This window comes from Myotis daubentonii, chromosome 20 (genome assembly GCF_963259705.1).
Source record: "Myotis daubentonii chromosome 20, mMyoDau2.1, whole genome shotgun sequence".
Lineage (NCBI taxonomy): Eukaryota > Metazoa > Chordata > Mammalia > Chiroptera > Vespertilionidae > Myotis > Myotis daubentonii.
Window position 1 is genome coordinate 17,540,416 of NC_081859.1, and position 22,244 is coordinate 17,562,659.

Sequence of the window (22,244 nt, forward strand, 5' to 3'; positions counted from 1 at the left end):
AGTGCAGGACATCTAACTCAGGACGTTCAGAACTCTCTAGATTCTAGAAGCTGCAATTCTGGAAGCAGAGGCTGACCCATGAAATTCGGTACAAATTGAGGATCAGACAGTGGAAACTTCAGTCAATGTGAGAACCAAGCCCCACTCTCACTCCTGCTTTGTGCTTATTGACTTGCTTCTCATCGCTGGCTGCTGTCCACTCTGAATGCATGAATACCTCCCTTTCCCTTATCATTGCAATTGTTAGGTGGACACAGGAGTCTGACCCCAGGTTTGGTGCTGACATCTGGCAGTTTTCAAGCCTCGCCCTCCCTCCTCCACTTCTGCCCCCATCTCCTCTGCCCCTGGAGGGGGTCCATACACTCCAGCCCCTGACCAGCACAGGAGTCCCACCAGTCCTTACTCCCTGACACAGCTCACCCTCTCCAGGCTCCCTGAGGCCATTGCACTTGCTGGAGTGGCCTCCCCACCTCCTGAGACAGAGGTTCTGTCAGGGCTGCACGTTATCTCATCCTCAGACTCAGCCTCTGAAGCTGTTGTGGGCCAGAGTCCTGCTGTCCTTGCACAGGGCCCACAGCCATCGTCTCTACGTGCAGGGCCTGGGCAATGGCCACCGCGCGCCCTCTCTTCTCCATGAGGACAGACTGTCTCTTTGCTGCTGAGCTGTCTGTGCCCTGAACATGACTCTGGAGAAGGCCCAGGAACCAATGTCACATGAAGAGGAAAACCCAGCCTCCAACAGGGTCCAGGGCTTAACCTGCTCTTTCTCAGATCCATGGGTCCTGAGCGCCCCTGGTGTCTGGGTGCTCCCTGCAGTCCAGCTCTGCTGTCTCCCTCAGGGAGGTTTGTGTCTGGGCTCACACTGACTTCCCCTCACTGTGTCATTTGCACAGAAATACACAGCCACGTCCTCCGTTCTCAGGCTGTTCATTTGCAGATACAACGTGTTCTCAGTGTTGTCTCTGGAGACGGTGAACCGGCCCTTCACAGACTCTGCATAGTATGTGGTACCACCAATACTACTATCACCAGCAACCCACTCCAGCCCCTTCCCTGGAACCTGGTGGACCCAGTTCATGCCATAGCTACTGAAGGTGAATCCAGAGGCTGCACAGGAGAGTCTCAGAGACCCCCAGACTGCACCAAGCCACCCCCAGACTCCACCAGCTGCACCTCACACTGGACATCTGCAAACACAAAGACATTCTGGTCAGGAAAAGCTGACCTGTGTACTGTTTCTCTCATACATGCCCACTCAAATACTCAGTATTACTTCTTCTCCATAAATTACCACTCAGAATAGCCACAAGGAAAATCCATCTGACCCCTATCCCCATGGTGAGTGGTCTGTGTTGAGTCCTGATCAGGAGACAGAATTACCTGGGGATCCTGGGGCTGGGCTCCTGTCCCAGAGCTGCAGGGCCAGGGCTAGGCTGGCTTTTATAAGCAGAGGAGGCCCTATTTGCATGTCCTCCTACTATATATGGAGCTCTGGGGTTGGAGACCTACAAGGAGAGTAATGCCTATTTGCAGGTGAAAGTGTCCTGAGGGAGAATCATGTCATGAAAATATTTCATTAACTAAATACAGAATCATAAGTTGGTTTGGGGCATGTCCATGAGACCACATCTGGTGACATTGAGCCCTGCTTCTGGACTGATTCCTCCCCTCTGGCCCCCACTGTTCCTCTGAACCAACTCCAGGGCAGAGCAGAACCTGCCCAGTGAGGATGCAGAATCCTGGTATGAGATGAGAGCATGGATGAGTGTCTGTGCTCTGGTGTTACCATCTCTTCAGGGCTTGATTCCCCTGTGGTCTCAGAGTCCTCACTATTATGGAGAAGGTCGTGCCTCACCTGGGAGGTGTTCCCTCATCACCTGAAAGGAGTCAAGTTCCCCCAGGTCTGTCACATGCACCTGAGGTCTGTGTTGCGCCCAGGACCAATATCGTGATCTCCACAGCCCCTGTCCTGTGCCACCTGTTACCAGCGCCCTGAGACCCCCTCCAGTGCTGATGTGCATGGGCATCTCCATGTGGGTGCCAGGAGGTCTGCTGTTACTGTCACGGTTGCAGCTGGCCCTGCGATCAGACGTGGCGTCTGTCATTGTCCGTCCATGTTCACCTGGACCCACTAAGTCTGTCCAATGCTCTGGGGAGTGGGCTGCTGTGTGTGTGGCTGTTTGTTGGGAAGACCCAGGCCCCGAGCCCCCAGGGCCATGTCCCTGCATCACCTGGCCTTCATCAGGCATTTGAATGACACAATTTTCCTGCTCATATTGAATTTAATAGAGACTAGAGCAGACCTTGCTCAGGCCAGACTGACCCTTTCTGTGCCTGTTGGGAGCTGCCACCATATCCCCAAAGTAACAGCAGTCACATATCCCCACCTTCACAGAAGCGCTGTCTTCTGCAGCTGGGCCAGAGCTGTGAGCACTCCCAGGACAGGGCAGCAGTCCCAGCCTCGATCTCATGGATCCATAAATATGCCAACTATGGACGCATCCCTTTTCTGGGAATGGGGACTTCTCACCTACTTCAGGGAAAGACTGTGGAGACTGAACGAACCTTCTGCAGGCTGTCGTCCTGCCTGTGGTGGAGTCTCTTCCTCTCTAACCCCATGTGCACCTGTGTGCTCTCTTCCTGCTTCACTGTGATGCGCACTGTGACAGGGCCCTGGAGGGAGTCCTGGGGGACAGGGTGTCTGCGTCGTGGCTCAGGGAGGCTGACAGTGTCTTCAGGAAGGTAATGCCATGAATCGTCTGGTTCAAGCACCTGCATGTCCAGGACCAGAGCCTGGAATCAGCCCATCCACTGTCCATACTAGCCTGCCTGCTCCCCAGAAATCTGTGTCACACTGGAAATATGAGTGACAGGACATCTGAGTGACAGGAAATCTGAGTGACATGAGAATTCTGAGTGACATGGGAAGGCTGAGTGACTATGGAAATCTGAGGGGCAGAGGGAATCTGAGTGACAGGAAATGTGAGTGACATGAGAAATCTGAGTGACAGGAAACCTGAGTGACATGGGAAGACTGGGACCCTTGACCTTGCTCCCTTGGTGCACCTCCAGTCCCTCCACAGCCACCAGGCCACTGGCCCTAGAAGACTCAGGTGGGAACTGTCAGGATCAGACGTCAGCATCTTGGAAATTCTCATAACAGGCCGTCCAATAGCCATAGCACACCCATGGCACAGGGTGAGTTCTGGTCAGGAGAGATTCCTCCCTCTCCCTGGGAGCCTGCGCCTGAATCAGCTGATTCCCTCTCAATGGCTGGAGGGGAGCCCATGGATGGGTCCCTGGTGACAGGTGTGTGTGGTGTCAGTTCTGAAGCAGCTCAGGTCCTCAGAGGGAGGGGCTGGGGCAGGCTCCATGGTCCAAGCTGGGGAGGCCCTGATATGAACCAAGATGGCACTGGGAACTGGAGCAGCATTGGATGGAGCAGGTCAGACCACTGAACTCTGACCTCCCCGACCTCTTATCCCAAAGAACAGCCTTCCCCTTCTTGGGGCTGGGGGCTCACTCTAAATACTGAGCATTCAATTGGAGTTTACAGTGAAATTACTTAAGAATATTCCCAGTATGTGTAATTTGATTAAGCTCCTAGGAAAGTTAGCATTAAATATAGTCAGATATAAAGGAACCATGTGAAGGACATGATACAGATAGAAAGAGGGGATTCCTCAGAAAGTGAATGGGAGAAATTAATTGCAGAAGCTAAAAGTGGTCAGTGGGGGCGAAATCTGTGAGGAGGGTGTGCAGAACAAGACATTAAGCCACAGTGGGGCTGTCTCCCGTTGAACTGAGATTTGCCTGCTTATGGAAGGTCTTCAGTGGGACCAGGCGCTGGACTGACAGTTCTAGTCTCAGTGGATATTCCAAGACAGAGTCATCCTTTCAAATGGGAGAACAAAGAGGTTTGCTCATTGGAAACACAGTCCTCGTCTTCCTCCTGTGACATTGGCTATTTATTGTGGTTTTCATAAACGTGTTTCCAATGTGGACTCACCTCTCCCTCCTCCTTTAGGGATATCCTGTACTGTTGGCCTTGCAGATACTGACTGTATATCTAGGCCGTGGTCACTGTGGACAGTGTGGCATTGGGATGACCAGCCACCCGGCCTATTCTGAGACTGTCGTCTGTTCCAGCACCCATGGGCCTGTCCATCACGGCGCTCCACAGCTGGTGGGGCCACCCGGATGACTGTGACCCCAGGTGTGTGACTGTAAGAGGGGCCCTGGGGTCAGCATCCCATGGGACTCAAACATGAACCAGCTTGACCTGCAGCAGGTCCCAGGGGACCTAAACTCACAACTGATAACATACGGATCCTTATGAGGGGATTAGAGAGAGGACACAGGATGGGAGAATATACTTACCTAGGTATGCCCCCTGGTGGCAAATTGAACCCACAACCTTTCCGTGTACAGGACAAAGCACCATCCAATGGAGCCACCTGGCCAGGGAAACAGGAAAGTGTTTTTGTATGAACATAAAGATTCATTCTTCTGCTGGTTTGGCTCAGTGGGTAGAGTGTCAGCTTGGTTCAATTTTGGTCAAGGGCACATATCTCGTTTGCAGGCTCCTCCCGGGCCCTGGCCCTGGTCAGGGCATGTGGAGGAGGCAACCAATGCGTTTCACATTGATGTTTCTCTCTATCTTTCCCTCTCTTCCACTCTCTCAAAACAAGCAAACATACAAAAAAAGATTCATTCTTCTGGAGCAAACACTCCTAGTAGGATCGGTGAGACACATGTAAAGTATATATTTAATTTCTTAAAAAACTCGATTCACTTTGCAAAGAAAAGAATGACGGGACATACAGGGACTTGGTGAAGGAGAGGCCCCAGTCACTGCTGATGTGTCATCTGAAAACGGCCAACTTACTTCCTCCACTGGTGTCTGCAGTGAGAATATGAGAAATCAGAGCCACAGAGAAAGAGCGATTATCAGCCTCATTGCAGATGAGAGCTTGAGAGGAAATGCCTCCGCCCAACAGGAAGGCCCTTCCTTCCCACCTCCCTCTGCCCCTGCTCCTGGGGCTGCTCTGGGTGCTGTGTGTCCTGAGCGCCGCCTGGTGTCCGAATAGCCCCCTGCAGCCCAACCCTGCTGTCTCCCTCAGGGAGGTTTGAGTCTGGGATCACACTGACTTCCCTTCACTGTGTCTGTTGCACAGTAATACACGGCTGTGTCCTCTGTGGTCACGGAACTCAGCTGCAGGGAGAACTGGTTCTTGGAAGTGTCTCTGGAGATGGAGGTTCGGCTCTTGAGGGAAGGGCTGTAGTAAGTGTTTCCATCATAGCGTATGCACCCCATCCACTCCAGCCCTTTCCCCTGCGGCTGGCGGATCCAGCTCCAGCAATAACCACTGGTGATGGAGTAACCAGAGACAGTGCAGGTGAGGGAGAGGGTCTGTGAGGGCTTCACCAGTCCTGGGCCCGACTCCTGCAGCTGCACCTGGGACAGGACACCTGGGGACAAAGAGCATCAGTCCCTGTCAGTCACCTGCAGTCACAGCCGTACCATGACCCCTGTCTGACCATTGAGACCCTCACCTTGGGGGGCTGTCACCAGGCACAGAAGAAGACCCAGCAGTCTCATCTTCTTCTAGACCACAGCTCTGCCTTCCCAGAGACCTCAGCCCTGTGTGAGGAGAGAGCTGTGAGCCTGCACAGTCCAGGAGAGGATGTACCCTGGAGCTTGAACAGAAATTTGCATGTGGGGCAGCCTTTCCTATAAGTGTAGGGACTGAGGTCTGACCTCCCTGGTCATTCTGGGGCCTGTATGGGGGTATCTCTTCTCTTGACCTCACTGAGCATGTAAATCAGGGACTGGGGACCACATGGGTCATGAAGAACATTGGAATTAAATAAAAAATGGCCTAAACTTTCTGAGCATAAGAGGAAATTGTGGACTAGATGAGTAGGTTACAGTTTTAACTTCTCATGCATCTTTTAAACAGATGTGAAAAGGATTACCGTTTGTTACAACCATTTCTGAATTTCAAAATCATATTGTATCCACATTTCCAAATTTTTAAATTTAGTTTTATAAAAATTTTCCTACTGTTGTGAAAAATATAAAGGACAGCTATTCTCATATCATATATCTTAATTTATGATGATATTTTATGATGCTATATCTGAGAAACTATCTCCCAAGCACAGGCAGATGAGACATTCTTGACTCTGGATTTTATAAATTTGGTGTTTTTGTCTACAGCTCCCTGTGAAAACTCTTCCTTTATGCAAGCCCATAGCCTATTGCAAAGACCCCAAACTAGTTACATCAGAAAGAGTCATGGCTTTAAGTGGATAAAAAATAAGAAATAAAAGGAGTGATCATGAATGTGCACAACTCAGAATCATTCCTATGTTGAAATGATGATGCAAGGAGATTGATCTATTTCCTCAGTCTAGTGTTATCAGTGATGTTGTGGCTCAGAGGGAGGTGAGTGAAGAGAATTCCCACCAGAGAATTTCCTACAGGAAAGGAAACCTCAAACCTGAGAGGAATCCCTCACTCCCAGCCTCCTTCTGACCTTCTCTTGGTAGGTCAATCTGGTCAGAGGGTGCTGGGCTCTCCCACAAACCTATAACATCCTTAATGTATATATATATGACATTCTCCCATCAGACATATGATTTAGTAATATATTCCTCATATTTATGTGTGTGTTTTAATTTTCTCAATGGAATCTTTGGGAGAAAAAAATACTTTAATTTTAGCCAAGGATAATTTAACAATATTTTCTTTATTGGGACCTGTTTGGGGTGATTTTACAAAGAACTCCCCAGAAAATGCTGAAAAATGCTGAGCCTCCACTGTCCATGTGGATTGGCTACATCAGCACAGGCACTGGAGCAGGTTCTGGTACCAGAGGGGAGCGCTGCTGGGGACCTACCCATAAATCTAGACGTGAACATGGAACTGGGTGAGGGGAGGAAGCTGGATTTGTTTGAGTCACATGACAGAAATGTTCCTGATGTTCATGGACAGAGAGTTACTGGACATATGGGTTTAAAGCCTCCTCCAGTGAAGGCCCAGAAGGAAGTGCAGGGCACGATAGAAACAGCTTGTATCATCATAGGAAACACCTGAATAATGATGAACAGAAGTTTTTTAGAAATGGACATGTTAAAGATCATGCAGGCAGGGATCAAGAGCAATAAGAAACATGTCATTGCAAACTGGTGGGAAGGGGATCCCTGTTTCCCACATGCACATTCTCACAGTGTCTCTATTCTAGAAGGTAACACCTTCCCAGGTCCAGGGGATCTGCACCTTTGGAGTCATTAGTCACATGGTCTCACCATGGATTATCCAAGCTTCATAATTCATTGGGGCCCCATTATGAACTCTTTCAATACTTGCAGAGAAGAGTGGACACCCCTCACTGGAACCCATGGTGATCGTGTGTCTATATTAGGAGCCATCATTTGATTAGACCAAGACCTGTGTCTCAGGCCTTCGTAGTGATCATCATCATCATCATCGTCATCGTCGTCATCGTCATCACCATTTGTTTACTATAATCATTCTTCTCATTTTCTATAGACATTGGAGTTTTCCACACACAATGGCTTTTTATAGGAAAGAAAAGCAGGCATCTCCTCTTTGGTTATTATTGGGAAAGTGAAACCCCAATGGCTCAACTGTAAGTTGACACAAGGCCTTCTTAAAACTGATGACCTTAAATGAAGTACATATTCCCATCAAGACATTGGACTAAAACCAGTGTCCAATTCTATCATCTTCATCAATACCACCATAACCACCATCACCAATGAAATCATCATCATCATCATGATCACTTTCATCATCCTCATTTGTTTACTTATAATTATTGTTCTCATTTTCTGTAGACCTGTTTTTTGAACACATGACACTTTATCTCAATTTTTGTTTATTTTGTAAAGTTGTTAAGTAAAATCGGTAGCCATACTCTATTTTATTTTTTGTTTGACTGCTGACAACTGATAACTTATTCTTACTTCTTCTCCATCTATCGTCAGGCAAAATATGATAAGAAATCCTGGTTTTGTCTTTAGATGTCAGTGGGAGATTAAAACCACAGAAGCCCCTGGGAGCAGAATTCCTCCTCCTTCCCCAGCGCCTCAACAAAATAAAAGAACCAAGCCAGTCTTCTTTCCTGGCTCCATCAAAGCAGGTCTGACTTCCCTAGCATCCCAGAGGTTTCAACTCTGTGCACAATAAACATTCCATGTCCCCTTGGTGTGTGGGCTTGTCATCAGCCTGGACATCTGTACCAAGCTGCTGTGGGTACCCGTGCCTCTGTCTGGTGTCACCTGCTCTCAGTGCTATGATCATGATCACAAGTCAATGACCTTCACCACTAAGGACTTTCTTCACTGGCATTGGGGTCACACTCCTCTGGTGCCCACTGTCCAAGACGCTCGTGCCTTCTGCTGCCTGGTTGGGACCCTGAGCTGTGTGGGGCAGAGCTGCAGTGTTGAATCAGCAGCATCTCTGGTTGCATTTAACTCAGTTGGACAGAAGACTTCATCATTAATTGGTACTTGGCACAATTGTGTCTGAAAGAGACAATCTGTGGTTTGTCCACGTGAGAAAGTTGTCTCTGATTGTAATAGACATTTCTAACATAGAGACATCAGATTTAAACAATGAACCAGGAATTCAGAGGTTCCCTGAGGGAAACTGGCATGAAGAGAAAACCACACAAGAAACCAGCCCAACCCTCCAAGTGCACCTGCTGCTGGGATGGTCCTTGTGATCAGGGACCCTGTGCGTCCCCTGGTGGCCGCAGCCTCTCGTGCAGGGAGGTTTGTAACTGGGCTCACACTGACTTCCCCTCATTGTGTCTTGCACAGTAATACACAGCCATGTCTTCGGCTCTCAGGCTGTTCAATTGCAGATACAGCATGTTCTTGGCGTTGTCTCTGGAAATAGTGAATCGGCCTTTCACAGAGTCTGGGTAGTATGTGCTACCATCAGTATGAGTAATAGTAGAAACCCACTCCAGCCCCTTCCCTGGAGCCTGGTGGACCCAGTTAATCCAGTAGCTATTGAAGGTGAATCCAGAGGCTGCACAGGAGAGTCTCAGAGACCCTCCAGTCTGCACCAAGCCTCCCCCAGACTCCACCAGCTGCACCTCACACTGGACACCTGCAAACACAAAGATATCCTGGTCAGGAAACTCTCACACATCCACTGTTTCTCTCACTCTTGTCCACTCACATACTCAGTGTCTCTTGTTATCCTTAAATTACCTCTTAAAAGAGAAACAAGGAAAATCCAGCTGAGCCCCAACCGCATGGTGAGTGGTCTGTGTTTAGTCCTGATTAGGGAATGGGAACACCTGGTGATTCTGGGGCTGGACTCCTGTCCCAGAGCTGCAGGGTCAGGGCTGAGCTGGTTCTTAGGAGCAGAGGGAACCCTATTTGCATGTCCTCTTGCTATATAGTTATCTTTGGGGTTAGACTCTGCATAAAGGACAAGGTCCCAGAGTGTGACATGTCCAAGAGTGCATGTCTGCTGACAATTACTCCTTTCATCCAGGCTTGTGTTCTCCCCAGTGGACCTAAATGTTCCAGGGAACATGTACAAAGAATCAGGAGAGAAAACTGTGTTTAGGGGAAGATGTGGGTAATGATTTAGGAATGACCATATTTGGTTCAGGAAAATGATGTTATTGGAAACCTTGATGTCTGCATGTGACCTTTGGACCACTGTCACCATGTCCCAGCTCAGTATCAGGTCTCCTGTCTGTGGACATGTGATAGGGGTGCTGCTGGATGAAGGGGGGCAGGTGGGTTTTACAGGGTCTGCTCTGTAGTTGACGCTGTGGGAATGACTAGGGAGAGTCAGCAGGCCTCTGGATATAGAGCTCAAAGTGTGGAGGGATCTTTTTTTGGTCTTTTTTCTGTGTGTTTTGTTCTAGTTTTTCTTCTTAATCACTGATTTGATGCTCTGCTTCATCAAATGTACTTTTTATTCCTTCCAGTGTATTTTTAATGTCAGATATGGTATTCTTAATTTCTAATGGGTTATTATTCATAGTTTCATGGAGTTTTTCACTCCATTGTAGTTCCCATTAAGCTCCTTATAATTCTCACCAAGTTCCTTGAACATTGTTATAACCATTGCTTAGAACTCTACAGCTGATAAATAGCTTGCCTCCATTTGATTTAGCTTGTGTTCTGGAGACTCCTCTTGTTTGTTTTGGGGCCTGTTTCCTTGTCTCTCCAATATGGCTGTCTCGTTGTGTTCCTTCCTATGTATCAGATAGAACTGCTATGACTCCAACTCTTTGTGAGGAGGCCTTAGGTACTTGGTGTCCTATGAGCCCCATTGGTGAAGTCTCCTTAATATCTGCAGCTGGATGCTCTGGAATATCCCTATGTGGGTTATGTGAACCCTCCTGTTGTAATTGGGTCTTTATTTCTGTTGGCCCATTCATGGCTGGCATTGACCTTCAGACAGGCTGACTCTGAAGCTCAAACCAGACCACATTATGGAAACTAATGTACAAGTGCTGAAAATACCAAAGAATACAATACAAAAAACAAAACAAAAAACCACCACCACCAAAAGCAACAACAAAAAATAAGAAAAGACAAACAAAAAACAATAAGAAAAAAACAAAAAACACAGTATAAGAAGTGAAAGGAATTATAAAAAATATATAAAAGGAAAGAAGGAAAAATAAGGAATAAGGAATGAAAATGAGAAAAGAGAAAAGTAGAATAAGGAAAGAAAAGAGAAAAATAAGGAAGAAAAGAGAGTGAAGGGAAAAATAGAAAAGAAAATATAATGAAAAGAATAAAAAAATTGGGGTTCACCTCAGCAGAGTGTGTAGTGCCTGCTGCGATCTCCCTTTGGATATACTGTGTGTGGAGCTTGTTGGATGCTGCTCCAATGTTGTGGGATGATGGCCACTGAGTGTGCTGGTGGGCATCTTGGGAGGTTCTCTGGTGAAAGCTGATCTTGCATGCTGTCTATGCTTAGCCCTTGGCAACCAGTTTGAAGATGTAGGTGATCCACCATTTGTGGTGCCTCTGCTGTGCTTGGATGTGTTTAGGAAGGACCAAGCTGAGCTCCAAGGGTGGTGTTCACCACCACAGGGCCCATAGGTGGGTCAGCAAATGTGGCGAGGCACCCCTGGATCCTCATCTTCCTGCCTCCACCTTCCAGCTGGCTGTTACCATCAGTCATGGGAAAGGCCCAGTGTGTTAAAGAGCCTCAGGTGGAATCAGGAGATTGGGGCTCTAGAATCTCCCCTAAGGAGGTGGAGCCAAACAGACATCATGGAAGGTGGTGGGTATGTTCCCTTACTCCAGAGCCACACGTCTGAGATTGTCCTGATTTTTTCCTGAACTTGGTACCTTGGAATCCGTGGTGGTCAGGCAGGTGGGAGACCAGAGGTTGGGCTCCCAGAAGCCAGGATGCTGTTTCTATCAGATCTCCTATGAGGAGCCTGCACCAGTGAGTTTCAAGGGAAAGTAGGTCAATGGCCTCACCAAAGCCAGACTCTAACACTCCCTGAGATGACTAGATGTCTATGCCAAGCCCTATGCCACTGACTCCTCAGCAGGGCCTAAGATGCAGGGTGTGGTGACAGGGTTCCAGAGGTGGGGGATTGCTTTCCGCAGGCTGATGCCATTGAATCCAGATTGCTGAGGAATGGAGGAGGGTTCAGTACAGGGTCCTGGAGGCTCTTCCCCACGTCCGTCCCCAAAGCCACCCATCCTGACTCTCCTCAGGCAACTGCCATCTGTCCACCTCCTTCCCTTGGAGCACAGCATGAGTGGCTGCTAACACACATTTTTCTCATTGGTCCTTTAAAGGGGTGGCTTTGTCTCCAGCTGACTCTGCCTCTTCTTGGCACACAGAAACCTCCCCGCATTTCACAGCTGGGTGCTATGTGGGTCCCTGTTCAGGTCTGTGGCACTCCAGGCAGAACCTGGTCTGGGTCTGAGATTCACACCTCTCAGGGGAACCTCTGCAGCTAAACTATCCCTCTATCACATGGCCTCCAACCAAGGGAGAGGGGCCAGTTCCTTTCAAACGCCCCCCCTTCCTTCCAGTCTCAAGGTGCCTTCTCCAGGCTCCTTGGTTAAATGTCTCCTCTTCAGATAGTCTTTCGTTGGTAATTCAGAGTGAATGATACCCAATTCAGTTGTGATTTCCAGTTCGTTGTGGGAAGAGCTGAGAATAAATCCACCTACATCTAAGCCACCTTGAACCCTCTGCATTTATCTTCCTGTAAACATGAAACGTCACCTGTGCTGCATGTGAGAGTGTTCCTACTAATATAATAAAACTGCTAAGATACAGAGCCATTGAGAAGGCTAAAACGGGCTAATTGCAATGTAACCCTGATATGTGGGGGGCTAGCAATTGGAATCCATGCCAGCCAGCCCAGTGTATATTCATGATAACCTATAATTAAGTCATTACTTCTTTCCTAGAAACTGCCCTTGCAGAACCTGTTACAGAGGCTAAAAAACTGTGAACAGTGCACTGCCCAGGAGGGAGGGTCATTAACGTTGGCACCAGCCCAGACCATCAGATATGGCCTGGAGACCCGCAACACCTGGAGGCCTTCTTGAAAAGCCCACAAAAAGGACAGGAAGTATAATCCTTATTTGCCGGGAGCAGGTCCATCCTTGCTGTTTCAAGGGACCTGGCATATATGGCATACTGTCCTTAATATGTTTGCTCACCTTCTTGGCACTATGTGTTTTAACCAAGGTCACCTCTCTGAGAAAGGTTGTTTCCCCAGGTAAGGATTTTCCCCTGAAGTTAGGGAGGGAATAAAACCCCTTAACTAAGTGCCAGGCGGGTAATTAATCACTTTAACTACGAACAATCATGCTTAAGCTACATAATCTTTACTCCCTGGAATGGAGATAAGAAATGCCCTAACCTTTGGAATAGAGATTCATAGGATTGGAATCAACTGGTATAAATACAGATATAACAAGACAACAGGACACAGAACCTAGACACAGAACCTAGACACCGAACTTAGACACAGAACCTAGACACAGAACCTAGACACAGAACCTAGACACAGAACCTACACAGAACCTAGAGACACAAGAACTTCGCTGGAGAGAACATGGCAAAAGATCCTGGACAGAAACTGGCCACAGAACCTAGAGACAGAACCTAGCCAGGGAACATGGCTACAGAATCTGGCTGGAGAACCTAGCAAGAGAACATGGACACAGAACCTGGCTGGAGATCCTAACCAGAACTTCGCTGGAAATCCTGACCAGAACTTGGCTGGAGATCCTGGCTAGGCTGCTGATCTCCCTGCCACGCTTTTCTTCGCCGACTCCGTCCACACCTTTGGGGACCCCTGGACCTGCTGGGGTTGGACACCAGCACTTATTTGCGGGACAAAGAGCCCAGAAGATATAAAAGAAAAGGCCCCTACATGTTAATTTACTCAGATTTGAAAAGTTATTCCCTGAGTCTGCCAGTGTAAATAAAAAGTGTCACTCCTCTTCTTTAAAGTGTCACTTGGTTTTCTTTGGTTTTCTGCAACACCATCAGTGGTAGTCACAGAGGCATAGGTTTAGAGAGACTCTTGGATAAACTGTTTCATGGGGAGGAAACCCAGAACCCTCAGAGGAAACCGCCATAAACAACACCTCCAACTGCTCCTGGGCTGCAACACAAAGTCTGTGTGTCCTGAGCGCCCCCTGTTGGTTGCAGCCTCTGCTGCAGGGAGGTTTGTGTCTGGGCTCACACTGACTTCCGCTCACTGTGTGTCTTGCACAGTAATACAAGTCTGTGTCCTTGGCTCTCAGACTGCTCATTTGCAGGTAGGCAGTGCTTTTGGAATCATCTCTGGAGATAGTGAATCTGCCTTTTACCGATGCAGCATATTCTGTGGTTTGACCGTTGGCTTTGTTTCTTATGAAACCTACCCATTCCAATCCCTTTCCTGGGGTCTGCCTGATCCAGTGCATATAATAGTCACTGAACGTAAATCCTGAGCCTTTGCAGGAGAGTCTCAGAGACTCCCCACGCTGCACCAATCCTCCCCCAGAATCCACCAGCTGCACCTCACACTGGACACCTGCAACAAAAGAGTTGTCATTAGGAGCAGGCACACACACTGACACACTGACACACTCACACACACTTACAAGGCCCCAGCTTCTCCATGATGTTACCATGTAAGAGCATCAAAGCGAGAGCCCAGCTCAGCCCACACATCATGGTGCTTCCTCTGGGTTGACTCCTGGAGCGAATGGAGACTATAGGTCCTGGGGTGGGGATGCTCTCCCAGAGGTGCAGGGACAGGGCCTGGGCCAGGCTTATCAGCACAAGGAACTCCCCATTTGCATGGGCTCCTCCTCTTATGGACAGAGTGAAGTCCCTGGGGGACAGTCCTCCTGTCCTCAGAGGGACAAGCACTTCCTGTGAGCTTGGGGATGTCTATGAGGGGTGGTTCATCTGTGTACAACAGTGTGGCTGTTGTTGTTGTTCATACCACCGTCATCAGTTACAAGTAAGAAAGGTGGCACATTCGTGATTCTTGTTGGAAATTTCGTGACTGTGTCTACAGATTCCTGTGCAAATTCTTCCTTTTTGTAAGCCCATGGCCTATGACAGAGTCCCCAAATAGTTCCATCAGAAATAGTCGCTGCTTTGAGTGCAGAAAAGACAAGAAATAAAAGCAGTGATCATGCAGGTGCACAACTCAGAGTCATTCATGTGTTGGAATGATAATGGAAGGAGATTGACCTGTTTTCTCAGTCTAGTGTTGTCAGTGATGTTGGGGTTCAGAGTAAGGGAAATAGAATTCTTAGCATACATTTTCTCACAGGAAACAGAACTTCAATCCAGGCAGGAATGCCTTATTCCCGACCTCGCTCTGTCCTGTCCCTGGGGATGGTCACTGTGGTCAGAGGGTGCTGGGTTCTCCCCATAACATACAATAGCCTTAATGTGTAACACACATGTTCTCCCTTTAGGCACATGATTTAGAAATATATTATCTTGCTAAGATTGTCATTTAATTCCCATGATGGAAAATTCGGTGGGACAAATGTTTTAAATTTAAAAATATGTATTTTTTATTGTTGATGGTATTACAGATATCTCCTTTATTGTCTCCCCCGCTGCAGGTTTTAGTTGTCCTCTAAGATGTTTATTGTTTCATGCTTTACATTTAAATCTTTTATCCATCTGGAGTTTACTATTGTGTATGATGTAAGTTCATGTCCTCTTTTGCATGTGTCTGCCCAGTTTTCCCAGCACCATTGGTTGAAGAGACTGTCTTTACTCCATTGTATGTTCTTGCATCCTTTGTGAAATATAAATTGACCATAACATTGTGTATCAATTTCTGGGGCTTCCACTCTAATCCATTGGCTATATGCCTGTTCTTTTGCCAGTACCAGGCTGCTTTGGTTATAATGGCTTTGTGGTATAGTTTGATATAAGGTATTGTGATCCCTCCACCTTCGTCCTTTTTCCTCAAGATCACTTCAGCTATTCAGAACTTTAATGGTTCCATATAAATATTTGGAATGGTTCCATATAAGTATTTGTTCTGTGAAGTATGCCATTGGTATTTTAATATGGATTTAGTTTTATCTGAAGATTGCTTTGGGTAGCATAGACATTTAATAATGTTAATTCTTCCAATCTATGAACATGGTGTATGCTGGGAAACTGCTCACAAATTTGGATGTGACTGTGGAACTGGGTGAGGGGAGGAAGCTGGACTGGTTTGAGTCACATGACAGAGATATGTCTGATTTTCATGGACAGAGAGTTACTGGAGATATGAGTTTAAAGTCTCATCCAGTGAAGGCTCACAAGAAAATGCAGGGCATGAGAGAGACAGCTTCTATCATTGTAGGAAATACCTGAATAATTAGTAACAGAAGTTTATGAGAAGTAGAAACATTAAAAACCATGCAGGCAGGGATCAAGAGAAATAAGGAAAGTGTCATTGCAAACTGGTGGGAAAGGGGGTCCCTCTTTCCTAAATGCACATTCTGACTGTCTCTGTTCTAGAAGGTAACACCTTCCCAGGTCCAGGGCATCTGCACATGGGCACCTTTGGGATCATTGGTGATAATATTCTCACCGTCAGTCATCCAAGCTGCATAATTCATTGGGGTCCCATTTATAAAATCTGTCAACTCTTACCTGGAAGGGTGGACACCCCTCACTAAAGGGATCATGGAGCTGGTGTGTCTGTATTAGGAGCCAAAATTTCATTAGACGAAATCCTTATCTCAATGTGTAGTCATTGTCTTTTTTTATGTGTGTGTAATTTAACACAAAACAAAACACTCTGTATTTGAAGTGTTACATAAGTCTGCCCTTCCCACATTGTGCATTGTCTACTCATCATCATCATTATCACCATCATCACCATTTGCGTACTTATAATCGTTCTTCTCATTTTCTATAGACAAGGTGGTTGTCCACACACAATGACTTTTATGGGAGAAGAAAGCAGGTTTCTTCTCTGTAGATGTGATTGATAAATGAAACCCCAAAGGCCCAACTGAAAGTTGACACAAGGCCTGGTGACACATAAACTGGTGACTTTGGATGAAGTAGAGATTCCCATAAACACATTGGACCACGACTTCTTTCCAATTCTACTATCACCATCACAACCACCATCACGACCTTCATCACCACCACCACCACCATCATCATCATCATCCTCATTTGCTTACTTATAATTCTTCTTCCCATTTTTTGTAGACCTGGCTTTTGAACACACATAATGACATTTAATCTCAATTTTTGCACATTTTATGTAGTTGTTCAGTAAAATAGGTAGCCGTACTCTATTCTATTATTTGTTTGACTGCTGACAACTAATGACTTATTCTTTCTTCTTCTCCATCTGCCTAACAGGAAAAATCAGATAACAAATATGGTTTTGAATTCAACTGTCATTAGGAGATTGACACCACACAAGCCCCTGGAAGCAGAATTCCTCCCGCTCCCCCAACACCTCGACAACATAAAAGCCCCAATCCAGTCTCATTTTCTGTCTCCAGGAAATCAGGTCTGACTTTCCTGGCCTCCCAGAGCTTTCAACTATGTACTTAGCAAGCATTCCATGCCCCTTGGTGTGTGTGTTTGTCATCAGTCTGGTCACCTGTACCAGGCTAGTGGGGGTCCTTCGTCCTCTGCCTGTGTCACCTACCTATGAGCATGATGAAAAGACAATGACCTTCACCACCTGTGGTCTTCTCTAATTTGGGGGACACAACCCTCTGGTGCCCACTGTCCAAAATGATCCTGTCCGGGTCCTGGATGTGTGGGACCCTGAACTGTGTGGAACCGAGCTGGACTGTTGAATCATCAGCTTCTCTGGTTGTATTAAGGTGACCTGGGTCAGAACATGTGATCATTAACTGGTATTTGGCACAAGAGTGTCTGAAAGAAGCTCTCTGCCTTTTGTCCACGTGATAAAGTTGTCTTGCTTTACAACAGACTTTTTAACTCAGAGATTTCAGAAGTAAGTGCAGTCAGAAATCCAAAGAGGTTCCCTGAGGGGAACTGTGACATGAAGAGGAAACCACACAGGAAACCAGCCCAATCCTCCAACTACACCTGGTGCTGGGATGATCCTAGTGTTCAGGGACCCTGATCGCCCCCTGGTGGTCACAGCCTGCAGGGAGGTTTGTGTCTGGGCTCACACTGACTTCCCCTCACTGTGTCTCTTGCACAGTAATACATGGCCGATTCCTCGGCTCTCAGACTGCTCATTTGCAGGTAGGCAGTGCTTTTGGAATCATCTCTGGAGATAGTGAATCTGCCTTTCACCGATGCAGCGTATTCAGTGGTGTGACCGTTGGCTTTGTTTCTTATGAAACCTACCCATTCCAATCCCTTTCCTGGGGTCTGCCGGATCCAGTGTATATAATAGTCACTGAACGTGAATCCTGAGCCTTTGCAGGAGAGTCTCAGAGACCCCCCAGGCTGCACCAAGCCTCCCCCAGAATCCACCAGCTGCACCTCACACTGGACACCTGCAACAAGAGAGTTGTCGTTAGGAGCAGGCACATACATTGACACACACACACACACTCACATTCACAATGCCCCAGCTTCTCCATGATGTTACCATGTAAGAGCATCAAAGCGAGAGCCCAGCTCAGCCCACACATCATGGTGCTTCCTCTGGGTTGACTCCTGGAGCGAATGGAGACTACAGGTCCCAGGGGTGAGGCTGCTCTCCCAGAGATGCAGGGGCAGGGGCTAGGCTGGGCTTATCAGCAAAAAAAGTTCCGCATTTGCATGGCTCCTCCCTTTAGGAAAAGAGGATTGGAGTCCCTGAGGGACAGTCCCCTGGACTCAGAGGGACATGCACCTCCTGTCCTGTGAGCATGGAGATGTTCATGAGGGGTGGCTAGTCTGTGTGCTGCAGTGTGGCTGTTGTTAATACCACCATCATCAGTTACACCCTAGATAATTTACAATGATGTCTCACCCACAGGGCCAGGATATTCCAGCTCAGTGTAAATTCTTTCAGTGTTCTTGTCATGTGTTGATATCCAGAGAGAGCTTCCTCCGCACCTCCAGCTCCCAGGGCTGGGGTCCTGCAATGCTGCTCCTCTGTGCTTTCCAGACAGAAGAAGGAGCCTGCACACTTAGAGCCTTTTATCTGCCCCAGACACTCTCTGGGCTCAGTCTATTCCCCTCTCCCCCCAGTGGCTGACCAACTTTTACAGCAAGTGACTCATCTGCTGGTGCACATCACAGAAATCATTATTCAATGCTCTGTAGGGACCCCCTAGGATTCAAGTACCCACCATCTTTATTACAGACAATCTCTGGAAAGTTTGATAGAATGACATTCTTAAGTTAAAATGGTCAAACCTAAACGTATCCGTACAGCTCCTTGGCCAAGGGTCCTCCCATGTGGCCTTGTGTCCACGGCGTCAGGAGGACATCAGCCGTCTCCCTGTGACTTGGTGACTGGGAGGACCAGGCACTGACAGGTTTCTCCTCCAATGACCCTCCACCTTTCTGTGTGCTGATGTGGGAGATACTGAAAAGGCTCATGCCTTCACCCAGCTCTAAAGCTGCTTTTCCACCACAGCTGTGTCAGAGCCTCCCATGACCTTCAGAGACAGAAGACTCTGTCAGTTGAAGAAAACATCAAAGAAACGCTGTCCTTGCCCATCACTGGGGGAAACGCAGGCTGTACTTTGAACAACCAATGCAGGAGTAAACTCTGGGGTCCTTCCTGGTGGTCATGTGACACGACACTAGCCATCCTTCTGGGGGCTGTGACACAGTCCACAGAGTGGGAGGTTCACACGTGAGGAGGTGGGAAATCCAAGACTGGATCCTGGCAGATAGAGTTTCTGTTGAGGAATCAACTTAGTGGCTGATTTCTCGCTGGAATCTCAGAGGTGGATGGACCAAGGGAGCTTCCCCAGCCCTCTTTTTTAAGGGCACTAATCCCACTCATGAGAACTCCACCCTCAAGACCTAAGCAGGTCCCCAGGCCCCACCTCCTAACATCATCTTCTTGGGCATTAGGTTTTAATGTGTGAGTATTGGAAGGACACATGCATCATCTGTAGCAGCAACTAAAGGATCCAACCACAACCCCATCCCTTTGGGAGGATTCTCCAATAGAGCTCCCCGACCTGAGGATCCTCATCATCCTGAGGGAGCTCCTGGTCTGTGGAGCAGAAAGCTGACCCAAATCCTTCAGAGTCAGCAGTGTCCACCCTTGACCTTGACCTAAGTCCTCTGGTTAATCCTGTTATTGTTTCTTATCAGTGCTCACAGGTGCTCATTATTCTTATCTTTGAAGATTTAGGACTGTTTTCTACCCACAATGGTTTGTAGCTCCTTGTTTTCACTCAGATTTTATAGGTGTTAGTGGAATAAGTAGTCAGGGTCTATTATTAAAAATATTTGTTGTTCAGAATATTACAGATGCCTCCTTTTTCCCTCCATTCCCCCTTTCTACCCAGTTCATGCCCCACCCCAGGCTTTCACTGCCCTTATATGTATGTCCATAGGTAAGATCTTTGGTTAATCTCTTTCCACCCTCTCTCCCCACCTCCCTCTGAGATTCTTCAGGCTGATCCATGCTTCCATGCCTCTGATTCTATTCTCTTCATTAGTTGATTTTGTTCATTAGATTCTTATTTATTTATTTTGATTTTATGATTTAATTGTTGATAGATATGTATTTGTTGCCATTATATTGATCATATTTTTATCTCTCCTTCATCTTTTTTTACTTTTTTCCTCCTCCTCCTCCTCCTCTTCCTTCTTCTTAAAGAATATTGGTCAACATCTCATATAATACTGGTTTGCTGGTGATGAACTCCTTTAGTTTTTCTTCTCCTTTTTGTGAAGCTCTTTATCTGGTCCTCAAATCTAAATGAGAGCTGTGCTGAGTAGAGTAATCTAGGTTGTAGGTCCTTATCATTCATCAGTTTGAATATTTCTTGCCACTCACTTCTAGCCTGCAAAGTTCCTATTGAGAAATCAGCTGGAAGTCTGCTTTTCTCTTGTGCTTTTAAGAGTCTCTATTTGTCTTTACCTCTGATTTGATTCCTGGAATCCTCTACTCTATTGTTGAATTCATGTAAATTATTCTTTATTTCAGATAGTGTATGCTTCATTTCTGACTCTTCCTTTTTCATGTCTTTGACATTCTTACTAAGATTCTTAAAGGTCTCATGAAGATTCTTGAGTAACCTTATAACCACGGTTTTGAACTCTGTATCCAGTAGTTTCCCTGCTTCCATTTTTTTCATTTGTGACATGTTTCTTTGTCTCCGCATTTTGGCTGTTTCCCTGTGTTTGTTTCTATGTATTGAGTAGAGTTGCTATGTCTCCTGGAGTTGGCAGAGTGGCCTTGTGTAGTAGGTGTCCTGTAGGGCCCAGTGGTTCAGCCTCTCCAGTCACCTGAGCTGTGTGGGCTGTGTGCATAGTCTTGCATTTGAGCTTTGTTTGCTACTGGCATCACTTGGAGAAATTGAGCTCCAGACCAACTTGCTGTGGGGACCAGCTGTGACTACAGTGGGAGAGCTGCTGTGCAGGAGACATCCTGTGGAATAGGACTTTGCTTCAGCGGGACTCTGGTGCTCACTGAGTCTGCCCCTTGACTGTGTTGCTTGTGGCTGGGTAGAGTTGTAATCTGCTATGTTCTGAAACTGTCTGCTGGCTTCACTGGCTCTGGGGCCTCCAGGGAGGTGCAAAGTCAGCCACTTCCTGGGGCCACCCAGCAGGAGCTATAGAGAGATCTGCAGAAGGCTGCTATTTGCTACTTGTATTGGGCCTGTAGGTGCCCAGGTGAGGCCTGGCTGTGAAGCAAGGCAGGTTGGTGCTTGTGCCAGGTCTTGGGCCTTTTATGGATAGGTTTGGGGTATGCTGTCCCCAGCTGTAGCTTATTGAGAGATTTTAGCAGTCAGGACAGGCCATTCATATGCAAAAGCTGCTGGTAACAGCTTGGATGGGGCTGCAAATTGGATGGCCTGGGGTCTCAAGGAATCACTATGACAGAGTAAACTGTGTCTCTATGCTGATGGAAACTCAGATATGGCTGCCAGTCAGCCCAGAGACATGGGAGGTCCCAGCATAGGAACAATGAACCCTGTGAGCCCCCAAGTCTGGGAGAAAGCTGCCCTGGAGTCCCTGCTCCTATGCCAGACCATCCAATTCCTCCCCAAACGAACCTGGGTCTCCCGGCCCTGGGGATCAGATGAAATGGGACCCTGTGAGTTCCTGTGCTGGACCTTTAAGAGGAACACCTGTGATTCCAGCAGCCTCCCTGTCACTCAACCACAATCCCTGCTGGTATTCACAACCCAAAGTGACAGGGACTTCTCCTCCCATCTCCGCAACCGTGGGATGGGAGTCTGATGTGGGGCTGGGACCCCGTGCTCCTTATGGGTGTCCTCTACAAAGACGATCTCCCTCCCAAATAAAAAAATGGCACAGTTGGGTGGCAGACCAGCCCATTCCCAGCCTCTACTCCTCCTACCAGTCTCAATGTGAGTTCTTCTTTCTTCCCTAGTTGTAGGACTTCCATTCAGCCAGTGTTCAGGCTTTTCTGAATGATGATTGTTCTGGATTTCAGTTGGAATTTTCAAGTGATTATGGGAGACCACAAGGAGTACAGGCATTTACCTACCCGCCATCTTGGTTCTTTCCCAGGCTCTATTTGTGATATTAGAAGATGACATGTTAAGGTTCATCCCTCTCTCTTGCTTGGCACGTGGAAAACTAA

General features: G+C 47.4%; 1 pseudogene and 1 gene segment (V, D, J or C); both read right to left on the reverse strand.

The window, feature by feature from the left end:
- Positions 1-503: 503 nt before the first annotated feature.
- On the reverse strand, positions 504-1,352 carry LOC132222672 (immunoglobulin heavy variable 3-23-like; annotated as a pseudogene).
- A 3,767-nt stretch (positions 1,353-5,119) lies between these two features.
- The window catches only part of LOC132222673 (immunoglobulin heavy variable 4-38-2-like), a 53,538-nt gene continuing 36,413 nt past the window's right edge, over positions 5,120-22,244 (reverse strand). The window contains 1 exon segment of the V gene segment in view: positions 5,120-5,472. Within this exon segment, the coding sequence occupies positions 5,120-5,472 (353 nt within the window).